At 50.6% G+C, this 19,975-nt stretch overlaps 1 protein-coding gene across 5 annotated transcripts in view; it reads right to left on the bottom strand.

The window, feature by feature from the left end:
- Positions 1-881: 881 nt before the first annotated feature.
- The window catches only part of EPB41L4B (erythrocyte membrane protein band 4.1 like 4B), a 113,136-nt gene continuing 94,042 nt past the window's right edge, over positions 882-19,975 (bottom strand). For 3 of the 5 annotated variants that reach the window (XM_036433082.2, XM_036433079.2, XM_036433081.2), the window contains 6 exons: positions 16,070-16,271; positions 14,191-14,268; positions 8,154-8,270; positions 5,783-5,851; positions 4,135-4,280; positions 882-3,596 (listed from right to left, as the gene is read on the bottom strand). In XM_036433082.2, coding sequence (XP_036288975.1) covers positions 3,527-3,596; positions 4,135-4,280; positions 5,783-5,851; positions 8,154-8,270; positions 14,191-14,268; positions 16,070-16,271 — 682 coding nt within the window. In that variant the 3' untranslated portion in view covers positions 882-3,526. The remainder of the gene's footprint in view (positions 3,597-4,134; positions 4,281-5,782; positions 5,852-8,153; positions 8,271-14,190; positions 14,269-16,069; positions 16,272-19,975) is intronic. The other 2 variants (XM_036433080.2, XM_036433083.2) reach the window with 2 other exon arrangements.

The raw sequence follows: 19,975 nt of genomic DNA, 5'->3' as shown, positions 1-19,975 counted from the left end.
ATATGGAGTTTCTTTTTTGGAATGATGGGAAATGTTTTGGATTTAGTGGTAATGTTGGCACCACATTGCAAATCTACTAAAAACCACTGAATTTGTACACTTTAAAAAATAGTAATGGGCCGAAACCGGTTTGGTTCAGTGGATAGAGTGTCGGCCTACGAACTGAAAGGTCCCAGGTTCGATTCCAGTCTAGGACATGTACCTTGGTTGCAGGCATATCCCCAGGGGTGTACAGGAGCCAGCTGATTGATGTTTCTCTCTCATCCATGTTTCTAACTCTCTATCCCTCTCTCTTCCTCTCTGTAAAAAATCAATAAAATATATATATTTAAAAAATGGTAATGGGATTTCGAATCTTTAAAAAAAAAAAGTGATCTTTGAGATGGTGAAAGGTAAAGATATTAGAATATTCCTGTGCTGTTTGAGTAATATGAAATTTGGGGTGCATTCAGGTAGGATCTTTGGAATGCTCCAAGACCTAGTTTTAAAATTCTTCAAACATAAGAAAGATGCTCCTACACAGTCTACAGTCCACATACCCTGTGGGTTGCCGGCTTCCCAGGCCCTTTGACCTCACCCCCATGCCCATCAGAGTCAGTGGCCCACAGTTTGGGGCCCTGGAGTGATGATGTCAGCAAGCTGACTTCTCCACCCTGGACATAACGCGTGTGTTGCTGATTGCCCACCCTGGACAATACACGTGTTGTGTGACCATATGATGCCATTGTTTTTGGTTTTAAGTATGTAAAACAGATTAAGGGACTGTACCAACTCACGTTTCCCCCTGTGAACCCACCCAAGCCAATGTCTTCTGCTCAGCTCCCAATGCCAAACACCAGACACACATTTATTTACATAGGCAAATAACCAGGACAAACTGCTGAAACGATGGAATCTTCTTGATTTTACTGATTAGAGTTGAGCTGCCAAAGGACTGGGTTTTCATACACAGTAGTGGCCAATTAGTTTGTGGTCAGACTTCGGAAACATCTTGAACATCCACCTCTGGCACATCTGTGAACCCAGGGGGACGCGGGGAGGACGAAGCAGGAGGCTCAGAGGCTCCTGGAAACAGCGGCTGGAAAGCCCATGCATCCCTCCTCAGCAGCAGAGCCAACCTGACACCACATGACACAGGCGTTCCTGACCTCCAAAGAGAACTTCTCGTTTTTTGTCCCAGAAGTTCCCATCAGAGAGCAGGAGGTGAAGAGCAGGAGACTCTGAAAGCTAACAGGTGAGGGGCGGAGGAGGGTACCAGATTGGCAAGAGCAGACCAGCCCAGACACAGAGAGCTCCCCGTGTGGTACAGAAACACATTTGGCATCATCGTGTGCACGAGATAAAGAATGGCAAAAGCTGTTTTAAAGGTACAGCCAGGGGTCACGGAGGACAGGGATTAAAAGGTCCCCAACACCCCAATTGCCCCAGATGGCTTCACCAGCAGAGCAGACAGCGGTAGAAGCCATCAGTGAGATGAGCACAACAGCCTGTGAAAGGCAGAGCCAAGCCCCACACGTTCTGGTAGCTTCTAATGACATCACTGCACCACAAAGCCAAGTACAAAAGGGGGCTGATGTTTACAACGATGGCCGTGACTCATCGAGAAAAGGTGAAATACTCTCCAGCGTACTCTGTTTACTAAGGCAGGGACGTGTGTAATACATCTTTAGAAAGATTTCCCTCAAAAAATATGAATATTTTAAAGATTCAGCACTTCAGGGGTTAATCCTCTGTTATCTGAATAGTTGCTTGCATGCCTCCTTTTACAACAATGCTAGTAAACGAGGCATTGCTCTTTTTTTTTTTTTAAATAATCATTAGTATCAAATTATTGGCACCATTCAGTGTTAAGTACAGGGACAGGAGAGCAAACTGTACAGCACAACGTAAAAAATACAGTTCTGATACAAACAGAGGAGATCAGTTCCACTTAACAAGCGGTCTTAAGAAAGGGGTGGACACTTTTTACACACAAGGAAATACAGCTAGTAAATCATCACCTGGAAAAAGTGCTCGGCCTTGCTAGCAATTAATGAAATAAAACAACCTTTCAAGAACAATTGTACACACCTATTAAACTAGCGAAAATAAATTAAAGTGGCCAAAATCCAATACTGGCAGAGCTATCGGTAAATAGAAATGCTTATACATTGCTGGTGGCATCATAAATTGTAGGAGTTCAAGCATTCACAGGGGATCGAGGGGGGTTGACCTTTATGGTCCTTCCAACCCAAAGATTGGATCTTTCTAGAAAGCAACCTGGCAATAAAGCAAGAATTATACAATACTTCATGCTCTTTGACCTTATAATCCCTCTTTGGAGAGATTCCCAGGGGGAGAATCCAAAGGAAGGATAATTTTTTTACAAAGACATTCATAGCAGCACTATTTATAAGAGTGAAAAACTTGGGATATAACTCAAATAGCTAATAATGGGGAGAAGTGAGGTTAACCATGTTATATGGATATAAAGACATTTAAGTGGGTGAGAGCAGGATCTGTCTTGAAAAGAGAACTTATGCGTTAGGTGGAGAAGAACAACCAAAGAGTGTGTACACACCGATCATACGTAAAAAAAGGTGTGCATATTCATCGAGAAAGCTTGGGAAACAATTTGGAGGGCTAGTTTGTGGCGAGGGGATTCCTTTATTCCTGCAAAGTTGTTCAAGTGCATAATAAAAATTTAAAAACACATTTCTGGAAACTTACAAAAAGAGAGCAGAGTTTCTTCTGGTCAAGGTTCTAGCAACAGGATAGGAATTGATCAACTTTAGAAATAATTCTCCTTTATGGAACACCCCAATGAATCCTGATATCAAATCATCTTAATCTGGTAAGGATTTTTAGAATTTAAGCTATAATTTCATACTTTGGGTTCAATCACAGATTCTGTGTATCTCAAATGATATCGTATTTAACAAAGTCACAAGTGAGATTATGTTTCAGATTAAGCTGAAGTGCCTCGAGTCCTGGTGATTTGCAACTTTCCTTTTCAGTTCACCTACTCGTGTCTGAATAAAAATGGATGTTCAAGACTTTAAAAGATCTGTGTATTTACCAGTGTAAATGAAAAATCAGCAATAAAGAAGTATTCTCTCGTTAAAAATGACTCTTTAGCAAACAGTCAAAGCTTGGTTTAAGTTTCGATCATACAAAATCACATGACTGAGATTGATAGCAAAGGATTCTGAGCCTTAGTAACGCCTGTGGTTATCAATGAATACAACACCACAGGTACTTCTGAAAAGGAATCCCCATTTCTCCATTTTCTTTCTTTTTTTTTTTTTTTGTCAAGACTTACAAATCCCGTCTCCCCTGCATGGAGTAGTAGAGAAACTCTAATACTCAGGAGACATTAAAATAACTTTTCCAATAAAAGCCAAGCCAGATGTTGGCTCCCACCAACCATGGGGACCTGGGCAAGCAGAGCACACATGTGCATGTTGTGCTAGAGTGAGCACACAAAGCCCGAAGAAGGAAAATGACAGAAGGCACCACGCCGTCCTCCAGGCAACAAGGGGAGAAGTCACAGTTCGGTCATCAACAGTCTTTTCATCATCTTCTCTCTCTCCAGTTCCTGCCGGAGCGTCTCTGCACTGAAAGAGAGAGTAGGTGACAAGACAGTTAAGATAAAGCTTCAAAAACAGAAGAGGTATGGGGAGGGGGGGTGGCAGGGGCAGGAGGGAAGCCTGTTGGAAGTCTTGCAAGAATATTCCTGCAACAGGTCCCTAGTGTTTTAATAAACAAAACTGAATTAAAATTGGCTGCTTTAAGAGATTGCTTCCAACTTCCTGGCCCTCATGCCTAGTTGCTTATCTATGGAATCGGTCTCCACTGTTTATACACACACACACACACACACACACACACACACGCACGCACTCATGCACACACACACACACACAGACACATTTAATGTCTGTCTCCTCTTCCCCAACACTAAATTATAGGACTTCATCAAGGTAGGGCTTTTCCCTATTTTGTTCACTGTGCATTCCTAGCACCTCAAGTACTGTGTAGCCTTTGAAGGCATGTCAATAAACCCAGAAAACATGAATGAAAGGATGAATGACTGGGTTGTAGACATCACAAACGCAGTGAACCGAAGGCCTGTGCCTGGTTTCCCTGGCCCACCTGGCTGCCAGAGAAACAGGCTTCCGAGTGGTGTAGACGGTCTGCACGGTGGAGATGGTCTCTGTCAAAGGCCTCAGGGTCACTGCTGGGATCAGCGGGGAAGACTGGCCAGGGCAGCACTGTAATTTACTGTCTCTAAAGTCAGCCTGGAGAGGAAACAGGAATGAGGAACCAATTTAGGTTTCCTTGCATACTGTCAGCTGCCCCCCTAAGCCATACCATGCAATTCCTGTGACATTTTAATAACAGCTGAACTCAATCATCATTTATTAAATGATTTTACTTTGTGCCAGACACTATTCGAAGTACTTGACACACATTACCTCCTGGCAATGCTGTAAAGTGGAGATCATATTTCATCACATCTTAGACCCCATCCAAAATGCACCATTCTTTTCCATGTGACCAATCAAACTTTGTCCCACCCCCCATTGTAATGAGTTTTTTATTCCAGAGATGTTAAAAGGTAAAAAAAAAAAAAAAAAAAATGTGCATCTTAGAACTGATTTTATGGAAAAGGAAACTGAGGCTCCAGAGAGGTTAAGAATCTTCCCAAGGTCGCACAGGGTACGTTAAGAACCAGTATTTAGAACCAGGGTGAGCTGGCTTCATAACTGGTGTCTTTCACCACCATAGCAATGGCTCCAAAGTATGGTCTCCAGACTAGCAGCATCAGTAAAATCTTGAAACTTGGTAAGAATACCAAAGACTTTTGGAACCAGAATGTGTGGGAAGTCCAGCGATCTGTGTTTTCACAAGGCCTCTAGGTAATTCTGAAACCAGGTAATGTTTGAAAACTACTAGTCTAGAGCAGTGGTCAGCAAACTCATTAGTTAACAGAGCCAAATATCAACAGTACAACCCAAATACCCATCAATGAATACATGGATCACCAAACTGCAGCATGTATGTACAATGGCATATTATTCCTCCATAAACAGAAATGAAGTACTGACACATGCTACAAAGTGCATGAGCCTCAAAAACATACGAAGTGAAAGCAGCCAGACACAAAAGGTCATATGACTCCTTTGATATGAAATATCCAAATTAGGGAATTCCATAGAGAAGGAATGCAGATTGGTGGCTACTAGGGGCCAGAGGGAGGCAGGAAACAGGGAGTGACTGTTTAGTGGGTATGAGGTTTCCTTTGGGGGTGATAAAATGTTTTGGAACTAGATAATGGTGGCAGTTGCATGGTTCTAAATGTACTTTCACTGAGTTGTCACTTTAAAATGGTTAATTTTAACCCAGCCGGTGTGTCTCAGTGGTTGTTCACTGGTTAGATTCCCTATCAGGACACATGCCTGGGGTTTCGGGCTCCATTCCCCCATAGGGGGCATGCAGGAGGCAGCTGATTGATGATGTTTCTCTCTTATCAGTGTTTCTCTCCCTCTAAAAATTAATAAAAACATATTTTGAAATGGTTAATTTTATGTTTGTGATCAGGCCAACTATGTCCTCCTCTCAGGGATCGGATTCCTAACTAAAAGATGGAAACCCCTCCAGACCCCAGCTCCTTCCAAGCTCAGAGTTGACAGTGATCAAAGGAAGCTGTTGGCACGGCTCCTGGCATCCCACAGCACCACATGCCACGTGGGAACAATGCCTTTGAGTGCAGGAGGGTTCTCTGGATTAAGCTACTTACGGTAAACGGCGGCCCTGCGATGAAAGGCTCAGGAAACGAGGTCACTGGATCAACCGGGAATGTTTTTATCTTCAAAAAAGAGAGAACACAAGAGCATTATTTTTGGGTTAGAAAACAACGTTTTGCAATCTCTGGCAGTGTGCTTTTTAATTCGAACTGAAGGCTTCAAGGCCACACACGCAGGGCCTGTATTGCTTGTGTAGGGAAACACACAGAGACCCCGCAGGCGTATGGCCAGTGGTTCTCTCTGTGCCTCTTGTTGTGGTCTTGTGTTTGGGGGGCACCCCAGGCTTACCTCGCCCTGGAACCCCCTACCCTAGGGTCTGCGGGGGCCTCCCAGGCATGCTGGGCCCTATACATGGCCTGACCCACTGACCGTGGTGCACATGAGGCAGGCCGGGGGAAGGAGTGGAGACGCTGAGAGGTCCCATTTTGGGACACAGTCTATCATGGTGGGCAGAGGAGTGACTTACCCACGACCACACTCTTAGTCCGGACTGGACTACTTAGGCCAGAAAGCATTCCCTACCTGCTCACGTTAGTCGTTGAACTCCCTGTACACTCTGGACCACAGAAGGAACCCACAGAAGCCTGTGGGAGTCCCACCACCGTGGCCTTTAGGAACAGAAGGCACGGCGATCAGAAGGGCCTGGTGCCAGGGGTGGCAGCAGCACAGGGCTGGTCTGAGGGAGAGGGATGCACCATCTGATCAGGCAGTGGTGGGTGGCCCAAAAAGAGCCTGTGCTTCCATTCCGGGTCTGGTCATTATGTCTTTGGCCTTTTGGGGAATGGGGGAGCAGCTTATTTCTGTAAGCCGCCCTGGAGATCTACCTGCATGCCCAGGGGCCTGATGGCTCTGGCACAGCCCCAGGGCACAGACACTGCCTGCACACCTGCTGGGGATACACACTCTGCCCCACCCCGACCCCCCAGAGGGTTGTAGCCGAGACAGCTGTCCATTGGAAGCAGCCTTTGTGTCCCTCAGGGTCTTGCCTATGGGACCTGGGACTTGGTGTGCTGAGTCACTTTAATGGGGAGTAAAGTAGGAATGAGCAAGATCACCTCAACCAGACCCAAATTTGCTGAGGTTTCTGAAAAGGTGAGATAGGTCTCAGTCTAACTGATCTGGGAATGATACTGTCCTTGCAATATGCACTGAGAGGTCCAGTCCAAGTCTGCTCCCCTCCCCCAACTTCTCTTCTGCCCCTTTAAATGTCTCCAAATTCCCAGCATGGACCCCACGCTTTGCCTGAAGACTCAGGTGCCAACTCAGATTGCTGGTGGTGGCTGCCTGCAGCCCAGCAAGATTGGGACCAGGACCAGCGCCACGTGGTGCATGCCCCTCGCGTGGCCTCGTGGTTCCACGTGGTGTTCTGAGACCAACAGCCAAGTGCAAGGTTACGTACAGGTGAGACTCTCAGACCAGCATGAAGCAGAAGGGGAGAGAGTTTGTTATTGCTGTTAAAGAAATGTGACAGTTGGCAACTTCGAAGAATGACGCTGCACCTGCCCTAAATAAGAAAACGTGTATTCCAGCAGTTGTGCTCCGTGGCCAAGCATAGTCTCCTGACGGTGCTGTCACTGGGTCTAAACACTTGAGCACAGGAGCAAAGTCAGTCCCAGTACTGGACCGAGCAGGGTCTAGCCTGAAAGAATAAAATGCCCAATGCCAGAGCCTCCGTGTGCTCCCTGGAAAAGGGACACACCGGAAAGCAAGCCCACGGCCTTCAGCACAGAACCAGTTAGCTGCCTGGTGGACCCCTCACCTAGCGGCATAGAAACGGTCACAGAGAGTGTGGTAACAAGGACAAGGTAAAAAGAACACAACCTTAGGTAAAAAACAGAACATGGCATGGGTGCTATGCTTTATCTCTGTAAAAATATGAAAACGGATTAGCAGGAAACATGCAAAAAAAAAAAAAAAAAAAAAGAAAGAAAGAAAGAAAGAAACAACAACTATGTGCTAGGTTGGGGTTATGGGCAGATTCCTTTCAAGTCATTATGTAACACTCATATTATCTTGATAAGCAGCAAGGAAGACGCGTTTTAAAAAGCTTTTATTTTCCACAGAAATGCAACCAAGAGTTCTCTCTCTGGGAAAAGCATCTGTGCTCATCGAAGCTCTAGGATAACAAGCTTCTTGGTTCTGGAAACTGGTTCTAGCGATGACGGGTCAGGACCGCAGCCCCTTGTCCCCGTCTGGCCAGAGCCAGCTGGTCTCCAAAGTCTGCGTCCATCCTGGAGTGAGAGCACCTGTCAGCCGGCCTCCTTGGGGGGCTGGGGCTCCTGCACACCCCTGCGGCTGCCGCCTGGGGGCTCCTGCCTGCCTGGCCTCTCCTGGCCAGGCCCCTCTCCCTGCCAGGGTACCTACCAGCCTCGTTTTGATTGGAGGGTGCATGCAAACTCCAGTGGTCTCTTCCTTCATGGGGAGAGAGAGTGGAGGAGAGCAGCGAGAGTGGGCACAGTGGGGGGCGCTGGCGGGCTCTGCCTGCTCACAAGGAGAGGAGAGAAGGGGAGGAGGAGGTGGTGAGAGATAGGGAGGAGGAAGAGGAGATAAGGGAGGGGGAAGGAGAGAAAGATAGCACAGTGCGAGACAGATCTGTCAACTCCTGCTCTCAAGCCAGCCTCACCCGCAGCCTGCTTCCAGCCTCTGGCCAATTGGAGGCTCATCCCTCCCGCCGCCCTCCTCTCTCCGCCTTCTCTCCTCCTCTCTGGCCCTCCTCAGTCTCCTCCACCATCTGAGCAGAACTCCACCTCAAAACCCCAACCTGGTGGGGGTGGGTAGGGGCCGTCTCCTGTGCCAACTGCATTGGACTGGCAGTGTCTTCCTGGCATGCTGCTGAGGATTCTGAAGCATTGCCCAGGCCAAGCCAGAAAGCTGTGATGAGTTAGTGATGTCAGCATGGGGGCACTATGAGGAGTGGCCACACACATGGGAGCGATCACCTTCCAGGGTCTACCTTACGGCAACTCGATGAGCAGATGTCCAGCAGAGCGCTCCAGGAAAGAGAGACACCGGCGAGGAGGAACGCCGAGTTTAGGGCTGAACCTGTCATCTCTCTCTATCTGTACAGGAAACATACTGGCCTCCCCCCTCCCCCCCGCCCCCCACACACACCCACAGGCCCAGGCCTTGGCATCTCGTATGGGCACCAGGGAACCCTGCTGCTTTGCTGGAAGATGCCAAGCATCGTGAGAAAATGCCACGTCACTTGGGATACCAGGTTCCCCGCCCCAGCCCTACATTGTGCCATTCGCCGGGCAGAGGTCCAGCAGTGTGTACAGCTGAAAATGAGGGCGGTGAAGAGAGAATGCTCTGATGTCAGGGGAGGGGACCACAGACGGGGTGAGCCTGGGTGTCAAGGAGGGACCATTCGTGCCAGAGAATAAATACAGGCATCTTTTCACTCCAGAGAGTCTCCTTACGTAGCTGGTATGATCCTGCCATAACGAATACAGTACAGCCTCTGGGTAAGCCTCATTGGAAACTGATCGAGAAAAGTGCAGACCTCTTCCTGTCTCCACACGGATCTAACTTCGTCCTCTACCACGTGCAGCCCCGGACGGTTTCTGGGGGAGCGGGAGGGGGAAGCTTTCACAACCACTATCTCACAGTGGCCTTCAGGGCAGCCTCGCTGTACTCTTCAAATCCAGGACGTGCAGAAATGGCATTTGCGAAGTCTAACTCCATGGGTCTAGACCCCTTCGTGATGGTTCTAAAGCTATTCTTCAGAAACAAGTGAGTCCCTGTGAGTCACCTGCAGTTAGGTTTAACCTCCTCCCCTCCCCCACCACTGTTCTCTCTGGTCCTCAGGATAGATCATACATCCGTCCGACAATGTCCGTGGCCTGCAGGAAGCTGGCTCCCATCTGCCCTCAGGCTCGGTCCCCACCCCTGTCCCAGGCATCAAAGCCCCGGCCGGAACCACGACACCAGGGACCCCAGGTGGCGGGGCCGTTGCCTCCACAGGTAACAGCCGGCTCAGTGTGTGCTCTCTGAAGAAAATATATATCCATTGGCCTAAATGACCAAGAATCATGGACGCCCTGCCTAGGAGCCGACACGTGTACAGGCCCCCAGTGTTTGAATGGAAGGTTATCATCACGACTGAAGGCTTTGCCCAGCACTGGGCTTTTCTATGCTCAAGGAATGTGGATCCCAGAAGCATGTCTGGCCTTTCTAACAGGCATCTGAGCGGACAACAGGACATTCCTGCAGCTCCTGCACGCCAGACTCTAGGACCCGAGTAGGAAGTAAGATAGCATGGGACAGGACACTGATCTGTGTTCTTGGCCTGGTATTTCCTTTGCTCCTTGGGTCTTTCCCACCCTCGGCCAACTGGATTCTATTTGGCTTTTGCATTTCAAAATCCGATTCTTTGAAAAAGATTTCAGTCTGGACAAATGACAATGCAGATGCGTGAAGCTCCATCATCCAGATAAGGAAAGAGATTGCCCATCTGAGGACGGAGGAGAAAGCCAGAGGGGAGGGGAGGAGGGCTGGACATTAGGGGCCTGTGCCCCCATTTGTGGGCTGAGGCCGGGGAATGGAGGCTGAAGCCAGAGAGCACCTGTGTCCCGCTGCTCAGGTAGAGCCGGGAGGGAGCAGGTCCCAGAGCAGCAGATAGGGATGCATACACATCCCAGCAGGACAGTGATTGGCGTTCCACTCTCTGCCCGAGGGAAGCAGAGTGCCCCGATGTACGGGCAAGCGATGGGATCACAAACTAGATGACTCCCACCCCCTCTCCGTGACTGAAGAGGTACCCCAATTTGACTTGGGATGAAGCTTTAGCCCCCATGATAGAATGAGGTATGAAATAAAAACAAAGCTATTGAGACAAATAGCAACCCAGTCATTCCGTGCCCATCACAGCCTTCCTCTGGCGAGCTCCACCTCCTCCTGACCAACCATCCCCGGCCCAGAAGAGACCTGGGTGGGGACCGGCTCTGCTTTGCAGTTGGGTGAGTGGCTTATGAAATGATGGACATCAGGGAGGGACAAACCCCAAAGAGAAAGCATTCACCTTCCCTCCAACTTCTCTCATTCTCTGAACACCAGAGTCCTCTGCGCACTGCTCACACTCACTCCCCTGCAGAGACGAGCAGATGGAGAGTGGGTGCTGACTTCACTCACAGCCTTCTCTCCCTGGCCACCCCCACCCCTCCTCTCCCGTCTCAGGCAGAAACGGACCTGGTTATGAAGTCTGTGGTGCCGATTCGGAGACTGGGCAGGCAACGCGCTGCAGGGGTGGTGGGACTTTGATTGCTAAATTGAGCTACATCGTCAAAGAGTTGGGAATCAGAGAAGAGGTTTGGGGGAAGGAGGGGGAAAAGCTGCAAGAGTGAAGCCAGAGAGAATGTTTTCGAGAAGAGCTTGGGGGATGAAAGTCCTTGCAGGTGGGCAGCAGGCAAGAGAGGGAAGAGGGCAGCAGAGTCAAGAAGGGTTACCAGGTGTGAGTTTCATCTTGAATGTGTTTTTTAGAAATCCCAGTCAGAGGTTGACCTTCTTTGTTATGCTTGGCTGTTCGGACTATGCTTCTTTGGAAGCCACCCCACGCCGACTGGTCCGTGAGGGTGGAGAGTTACCAGAGTTACGCCAGCTCTGATAGTGCCTTGGAGGATGAAGGAAGATAATCTAAGCCCCTCATCTCTCCAGCTCCCTGTCTGTGCAGCTCTGTGCTCTCTTCTTTCCTCTGTTCTCCAAGAAACCAGGGCCACGATGTGGCTTTAGGGGTCTCATTCAGCCCCCGGCCTTCAGCCCGATCTCTCCTCTGCTGTCTCGAGCCACATGATCCCCCATCACCCTGATCATGAGGGCAGAGAGGGCTGCTGCTGGCATTGCTATGATACTGGGAGGAGCAGAAGGAGGAGATGGAGGGCAGAGGACCGGACAGAGGGAGAAGCAGGCTGCCAGAGTCCCTCTTCCTCTCAGGAACGCTCAGGTACCCACGGAAGATGGGACTCCAGAGCAAAGTAAGTTCAAAGCCAATGATGCTGAGGAAAGCCCAAATGGGGTGGCTTCCCGCCAAAATACCAGCCCTCCAGCTGCCTGCTATGTGAACGTGCACTCACGCCTCAAATCCACGCAACAGATCCACACAAACATGACCAAAGATGCTTCACCTTGAGAGCACGTATTCACTGCAGACCTCATGGGAAGCGCGCAGCCCGGTCTCAGTACAGCCCAAGGATCTCAGCTGTCCTGTGCCCGGGCAGTCCAGCACCCCGGCCCTGGCTTCAGAGCTAAGAGCCCCCAGAGATGCCAGCAGGGTGTCCTGGGGAGAAGGAATGAGCTCCCTGCTGCTGGAGGGGTAGACAGTCTGGTCAGTCATTTGTTAGACGTTTGCAGCTCATGTCATGGGACCTCTGAGTTCCTGCCTCACGCTGCTTCCTTTCTAACCTGAGTCTTATATTCAGAGAAAAGATGGGCAATTCAGTCTACAAGCTGGACCCATAGCATGGTCTTAATTGAATCCCATGACTCCTATAAAAGCTATGATATATATATATATATATATATATATATATATATATATATATATATATATATATAAAACAAATCTTAGTTCTCAGATGTAGCAGGCCTTTTTAACAAATACTCAGTATTCTGTTCACGATGTGTCCCCTGCATAGAACGCTTTGGTCTACTCTCTCCACGTGGCAAACTCCTACTCACACTGGAAAACCCTGGTCCCGTGGAGTCTCACTGGAAAACCCTGGTCCCTCTCTCCCCTTTTGCTTCCACAGGCTTCCAGACTGTGCCTGAGGGCATCCCTGGTCCTTTGGGGGGTGCTGCCTGCTGCCTAGGCTGGATGTCCTCAGCTTGCCCCTGAGGCCCACCAGGATGTAACCGGGGTGCTCATGGGATACCGATGCAGCACCGGTCCAGCCACCTAACCTGCTGCCTTGTTCTCCAGGCCCAGGATGTGGAGTGCTTTACACACACCCTTCTCCCCGACTCTTCTGCCAGGTGGCAAGTTCCCTAAGGAAGACGCCTGTTGCAGCCCAGCCTGGTGCAAGGAGCATTCGAGGCACTTGGGTTCCCGCGCCATCTCATTCCTGTGTGGTCACCCCACACTGGGGCTCCGTTTTCCCACCTGAGTAAAGGGATGATGAAGGCCCTCTGTCTCTGGGTTACCCCATCTTGGCACATTTTCTAAAAAAGGACCAGGAATAACTGGGTTTCATTCACTTGCACACGAGGAATAACTCAGAAGGTTCCCGGAACCGACTGTTCTCGGCAGTTTATCCAGTTTATCAAAGCTCTGAGATGGTACCCATCTCCAGGTGAGAGGTAAAATGGTATTAATCACAGGGAATTGCCGTGGGCCCACTGAGGCAGGACTGGTGATCATTCCTAACGCCTGGACAGCATCAGCATCATGCCCTATTTGGAAACCTTGCAGAAATCCCTCCTACCCACCAAATCCCCCGCCAGCGAGCCAGACCTGAATGACTCCCGCTTCTGGCTTCTCCCAGCACATCCTGTACCTGGCTCTCCTACCCACCTGGCCCTTTACCGACCTGATCCCCTCCAACCTCTGGCCGCCCTGTCCTCTCCGAGCCCCCGCGTGATGGGAGCACAGTGAGCTCTCAGGAGATGGTGTTTAATTTGCCTCCCATTTTGACTCACTTTCCAAATGTGTGGACCGTGACTGATGCTCAAGCACACCTGGATATTAACACTGAGCCAAAGACACATCCAACTTTGCCTGCATCCTCCAATAATATTAGCCGTAATATCTTACACTCAGTATGGTGCTTTGCATTCTTGAAAATCTATCTCTCCCTTCTCCCCACCCCCCACCTCTCTCTCCATCCTTCTAACACTCATAGGGTAGACAGGGCAAACGATGACCTTCTGATTTGACAGATGAGGCAGCGGCTAGCCAATGCCAAGGCTTTTAAGGAGGGAGCAGAGACTGGAGCCAGGTCCTGCCTGCAGGACGCCTGTTTGGGAGTGCTCTCCCACTTGCACGACCCCCCCTTCCCCCCGAGGGCCACCCTCCCTGAGGGGAGCCCAGGGGCAGCGGATGGAGGATGGCAGGGAGGCACGAGGGGTCCGGAGAGCCAGGTGAGGACCGGAGCAGGTGCTTCAGCCCAGCGCATGTGGCTTAAGCGACAGGCGATGCCCCATGGGTGGGCATGCGGGGCGCAGCCCGGGAAGCCAAGCACTGAGGGGAGGGGAGCAGCAGACAGGCGGGGGCGGGACCCTGGCAGCCACCTTCAGAGGAGAGGGAGCACGGCCCTCACAGACTCTGAACCCCCAAAGAAAGCTGACCCCCGGGCCTCTGGGCTGAGAGTGGTGCCGGGAAGAGCCTTCCCCACCGCTGTCCATCTGTCCCCCTGCCCAGGAGTCTCTACAGACTGCAGCCTCTCCGGTTCTAGCGAGAGGGGAGGTTTACCAGAGGAGTGGCTTCCGTGAAGTCCATCAGGAGGTCGCCGGGCTCCAAGGTGAAGGCACCTCCTCGGTCAGAGGGGCTCTGCGGAGGCGACAGAGACGTCTCGGTCAGTGACAGTGCGGGACTGACAGCGGGATTTCCCCCATCTCCCCTCCCGGTCTAATATTGATCATGCCAGCCCCACCCCATCTCTCGCTCAGCAGGGACCACAATGCTAGGACCGAGCCCTGATTTCTTTCTGAAACCTTGATGAGCAGAAGCAGGTGCGGGCTGGGTAACTGCCTTTGACTTTGAAGCTGCTATGCTTCTGAAAGGCCCTGAGTGCTCTTGGGGCACGGGGGGGACGGGGGGACGGTATACAGACAGAGCAAAGACCCCATCCTGGGCCCAGCGGGCTGCAGCCTCAGGAGCTGAGTTCAGCTGCACGATACCGAGGAAGAGCCTTACAGTGTGAGAGGGGCACCTCTGACAATCATGTTCCTTCCCGGAGAAAACATTTCTCTTCTGGTGTCCTGGGGTCCCAGCAGCACGGGGGCCCTTGGGGTCCTTTGTGTGTGGGGGAATAATAAGCCCCATCAAGTTGGCACAAGCAGGACCCTTAGGTCAGAGACCGCCAGGAGAGGGAGCCTGTGGCCTCTGCTAGGATGCGGCCCGCATCCCCACGGAAGTCCTTTCTTGTTTTGTAAATGTTTTCACTTGGCTTCAGCCAGGGTGTGGGAGACACCGCAGGCGCCTGTGCCCACCCTTCAGGCAACGCAGCACGAGGGACTCCACACAGCAGAGATCCCAGTGGAGGTGCCAGGAGGTGGGCTGGCAGAGGAGACCCAGTGGAGGTGCCAGGAGGTGAGCTACAGAAAGCAGGAGCTGTGGTCGGGGCAGTCCCTGGCTGAGGGGTCCAGCCGGGCTCCGGTGGAGGAAGGCGGAAGTACCCCAGAGACCCTGGTCAGGGCCCCAGTGAGGCTGGTGCTGGTCACACAGGAAGCGGGCCTGGACCTGGGGACCTAGATGTTACCAGGAGGGGTGGCCTCGATGCTGCGGAGGCCCTCGGCGCCCAGTTTGCACTTAAACCTCCACTGGACCCGAAGCTGGCCCAGGGGCCAGGCAGGGTGGCCGGGATGATTCCCATGTTCAGGAGGAGGAAACGGAGGCTCGGAGAAACCAGGGCTGCAGAGGGACAGCTCATTGCAAGCAGCCGGAGCCCGGGGCTCTGGTCTTGCCTTCAGACCCCCCGCCCCGTGCACACCCCGCTCCTCAGAGGAGCCCGAGGGCCAAGACACCTCTGGCTCAGCATCTGCTTGGGGAGCAATAGGTCCGACCAGAGGCTGACGTGACCACAGCTGAGGGCCACTCATAGGAAACCGAGAGAAAGGTGGTGTGCAGCCTTTGTCACGGAGCATTCCCATCACTGGCAATTCCCTGAAATTTCAAACCAGCGAATAGAAAACCATTTCCCGCTGTGGCGCTATTTGCACAGGCTATCCCACATCAGGCCTGGATGGGGATACGGCTACGTTTTACTCCCAATTTTCCACCTGGGAGGAAAGCCCATTTCTTGCGTTCTATCTTTCCAATGAATGCTCTGTGTAGCGATGATATTCTGAATTCAAAATTGCCTTTTAAAAATCTCTTACTTACTTTCCCTTAACGTCGGTGCGCATGGTTTATAGCATGCTACTTGTCTCTCACAGCCTCTCTCTTGGGGACAGTTACGGGAAAACACATGCTTTGGTGGTTAGGTTGTTTTACACGGGCGAAGCTTTTACTAGAGTTGGGGGTGCAGAATGGAATGCACACGATGCCACACACTTCATTTCTACCGACTCCCCAGCAGGGGCAGCTTGCTTCACGTCCCCCCCCTAAACCCCCACCGCCACCCCCGTACCTTGGCCCCTGGGGACAGCGGACTCTTGCTTTCTGAACTCTGAGGCGAGCTGACTTTGTGGACCTTGGGGGACGCCAGTGGTGCAGAGACCTGCGTGGCAGCGGCGGCCGTGGTGGTGATGGTGGTGGTGGTGGCGGTGGTGGTGGTCAGGCCGACGGCCTCAGCCAGCTCTGGAGGGAGGTCGTCTTCATCACTGCGGTTGCTAAAAGCACATGAAGCTCTGCTCATTACAATAAGAAGCAGGCTGTGGGGGGAGAGGAAGGGCGGGGGTGGGGGGAACCCCTAAACAGAGGTCCCCTTCTACCAGAGCCCCGCTTATAGGACCCAGGACACTGACACTTTTGCCAAAGCTCATTTGGGCTGGGTTTTCTGTCACTTGTGGAGGGATTCAGATATATGTTCTAAGGAAAGAATATACCTAACACAATATTATTTTATCTGTTTGTAAGTGTGCAATTCACAATGCGGTGTAACTGTCTATGCCCAGAACGTTTCATCAGCCCCAGCGGTAACGGTACCCACTGAACGATGCCTCTGCAGCCCCTGGTAGCGTCTGTTCTGCTTCCTGGATGGGTAACGTTGACTCCCCTAGTCCAGTGGTCGGCAGACTGCGGCTCACGAGCCACATGCGGCTCTTTGGCCTCTTGAGTGTTCTAACGCCACTCCTTCAAAATAGACTTGCCCAGGCCAAAAACCGACTTCCGCACATGGGCCACAAAGTTTCAATCGTACTGAACATGCATGCCCGTACATAGTATTTTGTGGAAGAGCCACACTCAAGGGACCAAAGAGCCGCGTGTGGCTCTTGAGCCGCAGTTTGCCGAGCCCTGCCCTAGGGACCTTGTCACCAGGAGGGTGGGGAACTCCAAGTGCCAGCTGGGCTCATCGCCAGGGCTTGGACTTCTGGGGAAGGTCTGGGCTGGAAGCCCTTCAGGCAGGATCCTCCTGGCACAGCATTCATCTTGCTCTTCGTGTGTGGGCCATGATTTCTCCAACGGAGAGAAATGAACACAAGGCCCCCCAATGCCCGCTGCCAATCAGACTGCTGCCTGAGCAGTAAGTGGCTCACTCGGCGGGCCTGGGGTAATCACAACAAACGCTGCCCGTTCCAAATGAACCACCGGTCACTGCCAAGCCCCAGGGGAACCTCCGGGCCCTTGGGCGATCCTGCCTCAGCAGAAAATCTCTGTGTGCCTGACATCTTAAGCCACGCCAGGTGATTCCTGCTATCAGTGAGACTTGTGGCGAATGCCTGTGTGTGTAGGAATGCCTGGGGCTTGGGGTCACACTGTATCCATTTGACCTCTGGGGGGCTGGAGACTGGGTAGCTAAGGTCAGTCACAGGAGTGATCCCCAACACAAACTCTGGATGCCAAGCCTGGAGCGAGCTCTGGTTGGCAAGGACTTCGCGTGCGTGTTGCACCCTGTTGCTGGGAGAAGTCAGCACTGCCCAGGGGACTCCTCTGGAGGGCGCCTGGCAGCTTGGGCCTGGACCACTCCATGCACCTTTTCCCTTTGCTGTTTTGATCTGCATCCTCTCACTCTAATCCAGCCTCACTTTGAGTAAAACCGCTTTTCTGGATTCTGTGACTCCTCCAGCGAGTCATCAAAGGTGACAGTAGTCGTGGGGATCCTGACAGACTGCCTCTAAGGCTCTCCATGTGGCACTTCTGGAGTCACCCAGCCATAAGGTGTGGCTTTAGAAATGATGGGCTGAGCCTGGCCGGTGTGGCTCAGTGGTTGAGCATCCACCCATGAACCAGGAGGTCACCGATTCAATTCCTGGTCAGGGCATATACCCAGGTTGCAGGCTCAGTTCCCCCAACCCCTAGTGGGGATGTGCAGGAGGCAGCATTCTCTCCTATCAATGTTTCTATTTCTCTATTCCTCTCCCTTCCGCTCTCTCTAAAATAAAATTAAAAAAAAATTTTTTTTAAAGAAAGAAATGCTGGCTGAGCACAAGAGAGTAGATACAAGACCCGTAACCAGTGGGCACCAGTGTGGCCCATGTAGGGTCCCACATGATGGCCTCATCACAGCAGCGGGCCTCGTGGGAAATGTGGCCGAGGGATATGCAGTGTGGGTGGGACAGACTGAGGAGGGCTCTGGGCTCTAAGGTCATTCTGTGAATGGAGAAGCCTTAAGAGGAGGACTTAGGACTCATTGTGAAGAAGCAAGAACAGGTAGGGTTTGAACAATTAAGTGGGACACTTAATGACACCACGAGTTTGGATTCGTGCTGATGAACTAAGTCAGATCCGTTACATGATTAGCTCATTTAATTTTCGCAGCCACCCTGTATTATGATTGAAATTACTTGCCCAAGGTCACACAGCTTGGGCAAGTAATTTGTTCACAGCATTTAAGACCAAGGGATTAAAATTTCTTATTATCTCATTAGAAAAATTGTAACCTGAGAAGCATAGCTATTATTTAGCTTTACATAAAAAGCCATTTAAAAAGCAGCTCATCTTTCAGAGCAGGAAGTCAATGGATACTGCCTAACATGAAAAAAAGACTCAAAATTCTTAATTTAAAAAAAAAATAACCTTTTGTCTTAATTTAGAAAAGGAACATGTATCTAACGTTCATCAAGTTTTTCAGCTTTACCCCAGCTTCAAGGTAAACTCGTGTTAAATTCAAGAAACAACCCTTTCGTAAGTAAGATTTTATGTGCAGCACTATTTCCTTCGAAATGATTCCCCCCACCCCCTATTTTGACATGATGTCCTCATAGAGAAATGTCTAAAGTAAGTCATCACATGGGAACATCGCTTGTTTTTCATGGACTGATTCTAGGGAATTGGTTATTTCTCTCTTTGGATTCTGTCTCGCTTGAATTTTTAAAAACTGTGTTTAAAGAAACAGTTATGTTATATTTCTGGAGAAGATAAAGCAGCTCGTCTCTTTGTAAACATGCTAGGTTTACAGGAGGCAGTTTGGTGAGCTGGTTACATTCTCTTCTTGCAGGCCACACATCAGTCATTGTTTCCAACATGATTACACATCCCCGGTGGCTGACAGCAGCATTTTAAATTTCAAAATGTAAAAGGCCAGGCAGATCCTGCCAGCCTTATCCTCAGCGGGGCAGATTTTTCAAGGTTTAATTTGTCCCTCAGAGAGCATTCCGGCTGTTAATTACCCGAGTCTTACTCGTCTGGGCTTTCATAGGAATACAGCTTCTCACACTGCCCGGAAGTTTCTATTAAGGGATAATGAGGTGGGATGTGCCTGCCCTCCTCCTTCTCCTCTCCACAAGGTGGCAGGCCTGAGACAGCTGGCTGAGAGCTGGATCCGGTGACTCCCTGTCCTAGGCTGTGCACTAGGAGAAGGTCCCCTTAAACTTGACTTTTTCTTAGAAGCTTTCAGGTCCTTGAGAAGAAAGGAGCGGGGACTAATGTACCCTATGGCCAGGTCACCGGCTAGGAGTGTTACCCACATTAAGTCACTTTAACAACCCTCCCAAAATTCCTCAGAGGGAGGTATTATCTCACCCATTTTACAGATGAAGGAAGAGAGGTTCATGGACTAACTTCCCCAAGAGCTTCCAGCAGTAAACTAACCAGGGTGCCTTTCTAATTCCAGTGCCTTACAAGCTCTCCATTGCACCCAGACACCCCTGCAGCTCACTGACCAGGCCTGGTGCCATAGCCAAGGTCAAGAAATGAAAAATTCCACTGTGGTCAGTACTGCTACTATTACAAATACCATCACCACCCTTACTACACTTACTGGTCTTCTTTGGCTTGCAATTACTTGTGATCTGCCATTCCCTCTAATAAACTGTGAGTCCTCAGACAAGAATTATTAATCATTTTGCTCTTCCCCATGGTACATTGAAAAGCCTGTGAGAGTCCCTGATCCAGGAGACCCAGCAAAACCCTGGCTAGCCTCCCTCCTCACAGA

This window comes from Pipistrellus kuhlii, unplaced genomic scaffold (assembly GCF_014108245.1).
Source record: "Pipistrellus kuhlii isolate mPipKuh1 unplaced genomic scaffold, mPipKuh1.p scaffold_m20_p_12, whole genome shotgun sequence".
NCBI classification, from domain to species: Eukaryota; Metazoa; Chordata; class Mammalia; order Chiroptera; family Vespertilionidae; genus Pipistrellus; species Pipistrellus kuhlii.
This window is presented reverse-complemented; position numbering and strand designations above follow the sequence as displayed.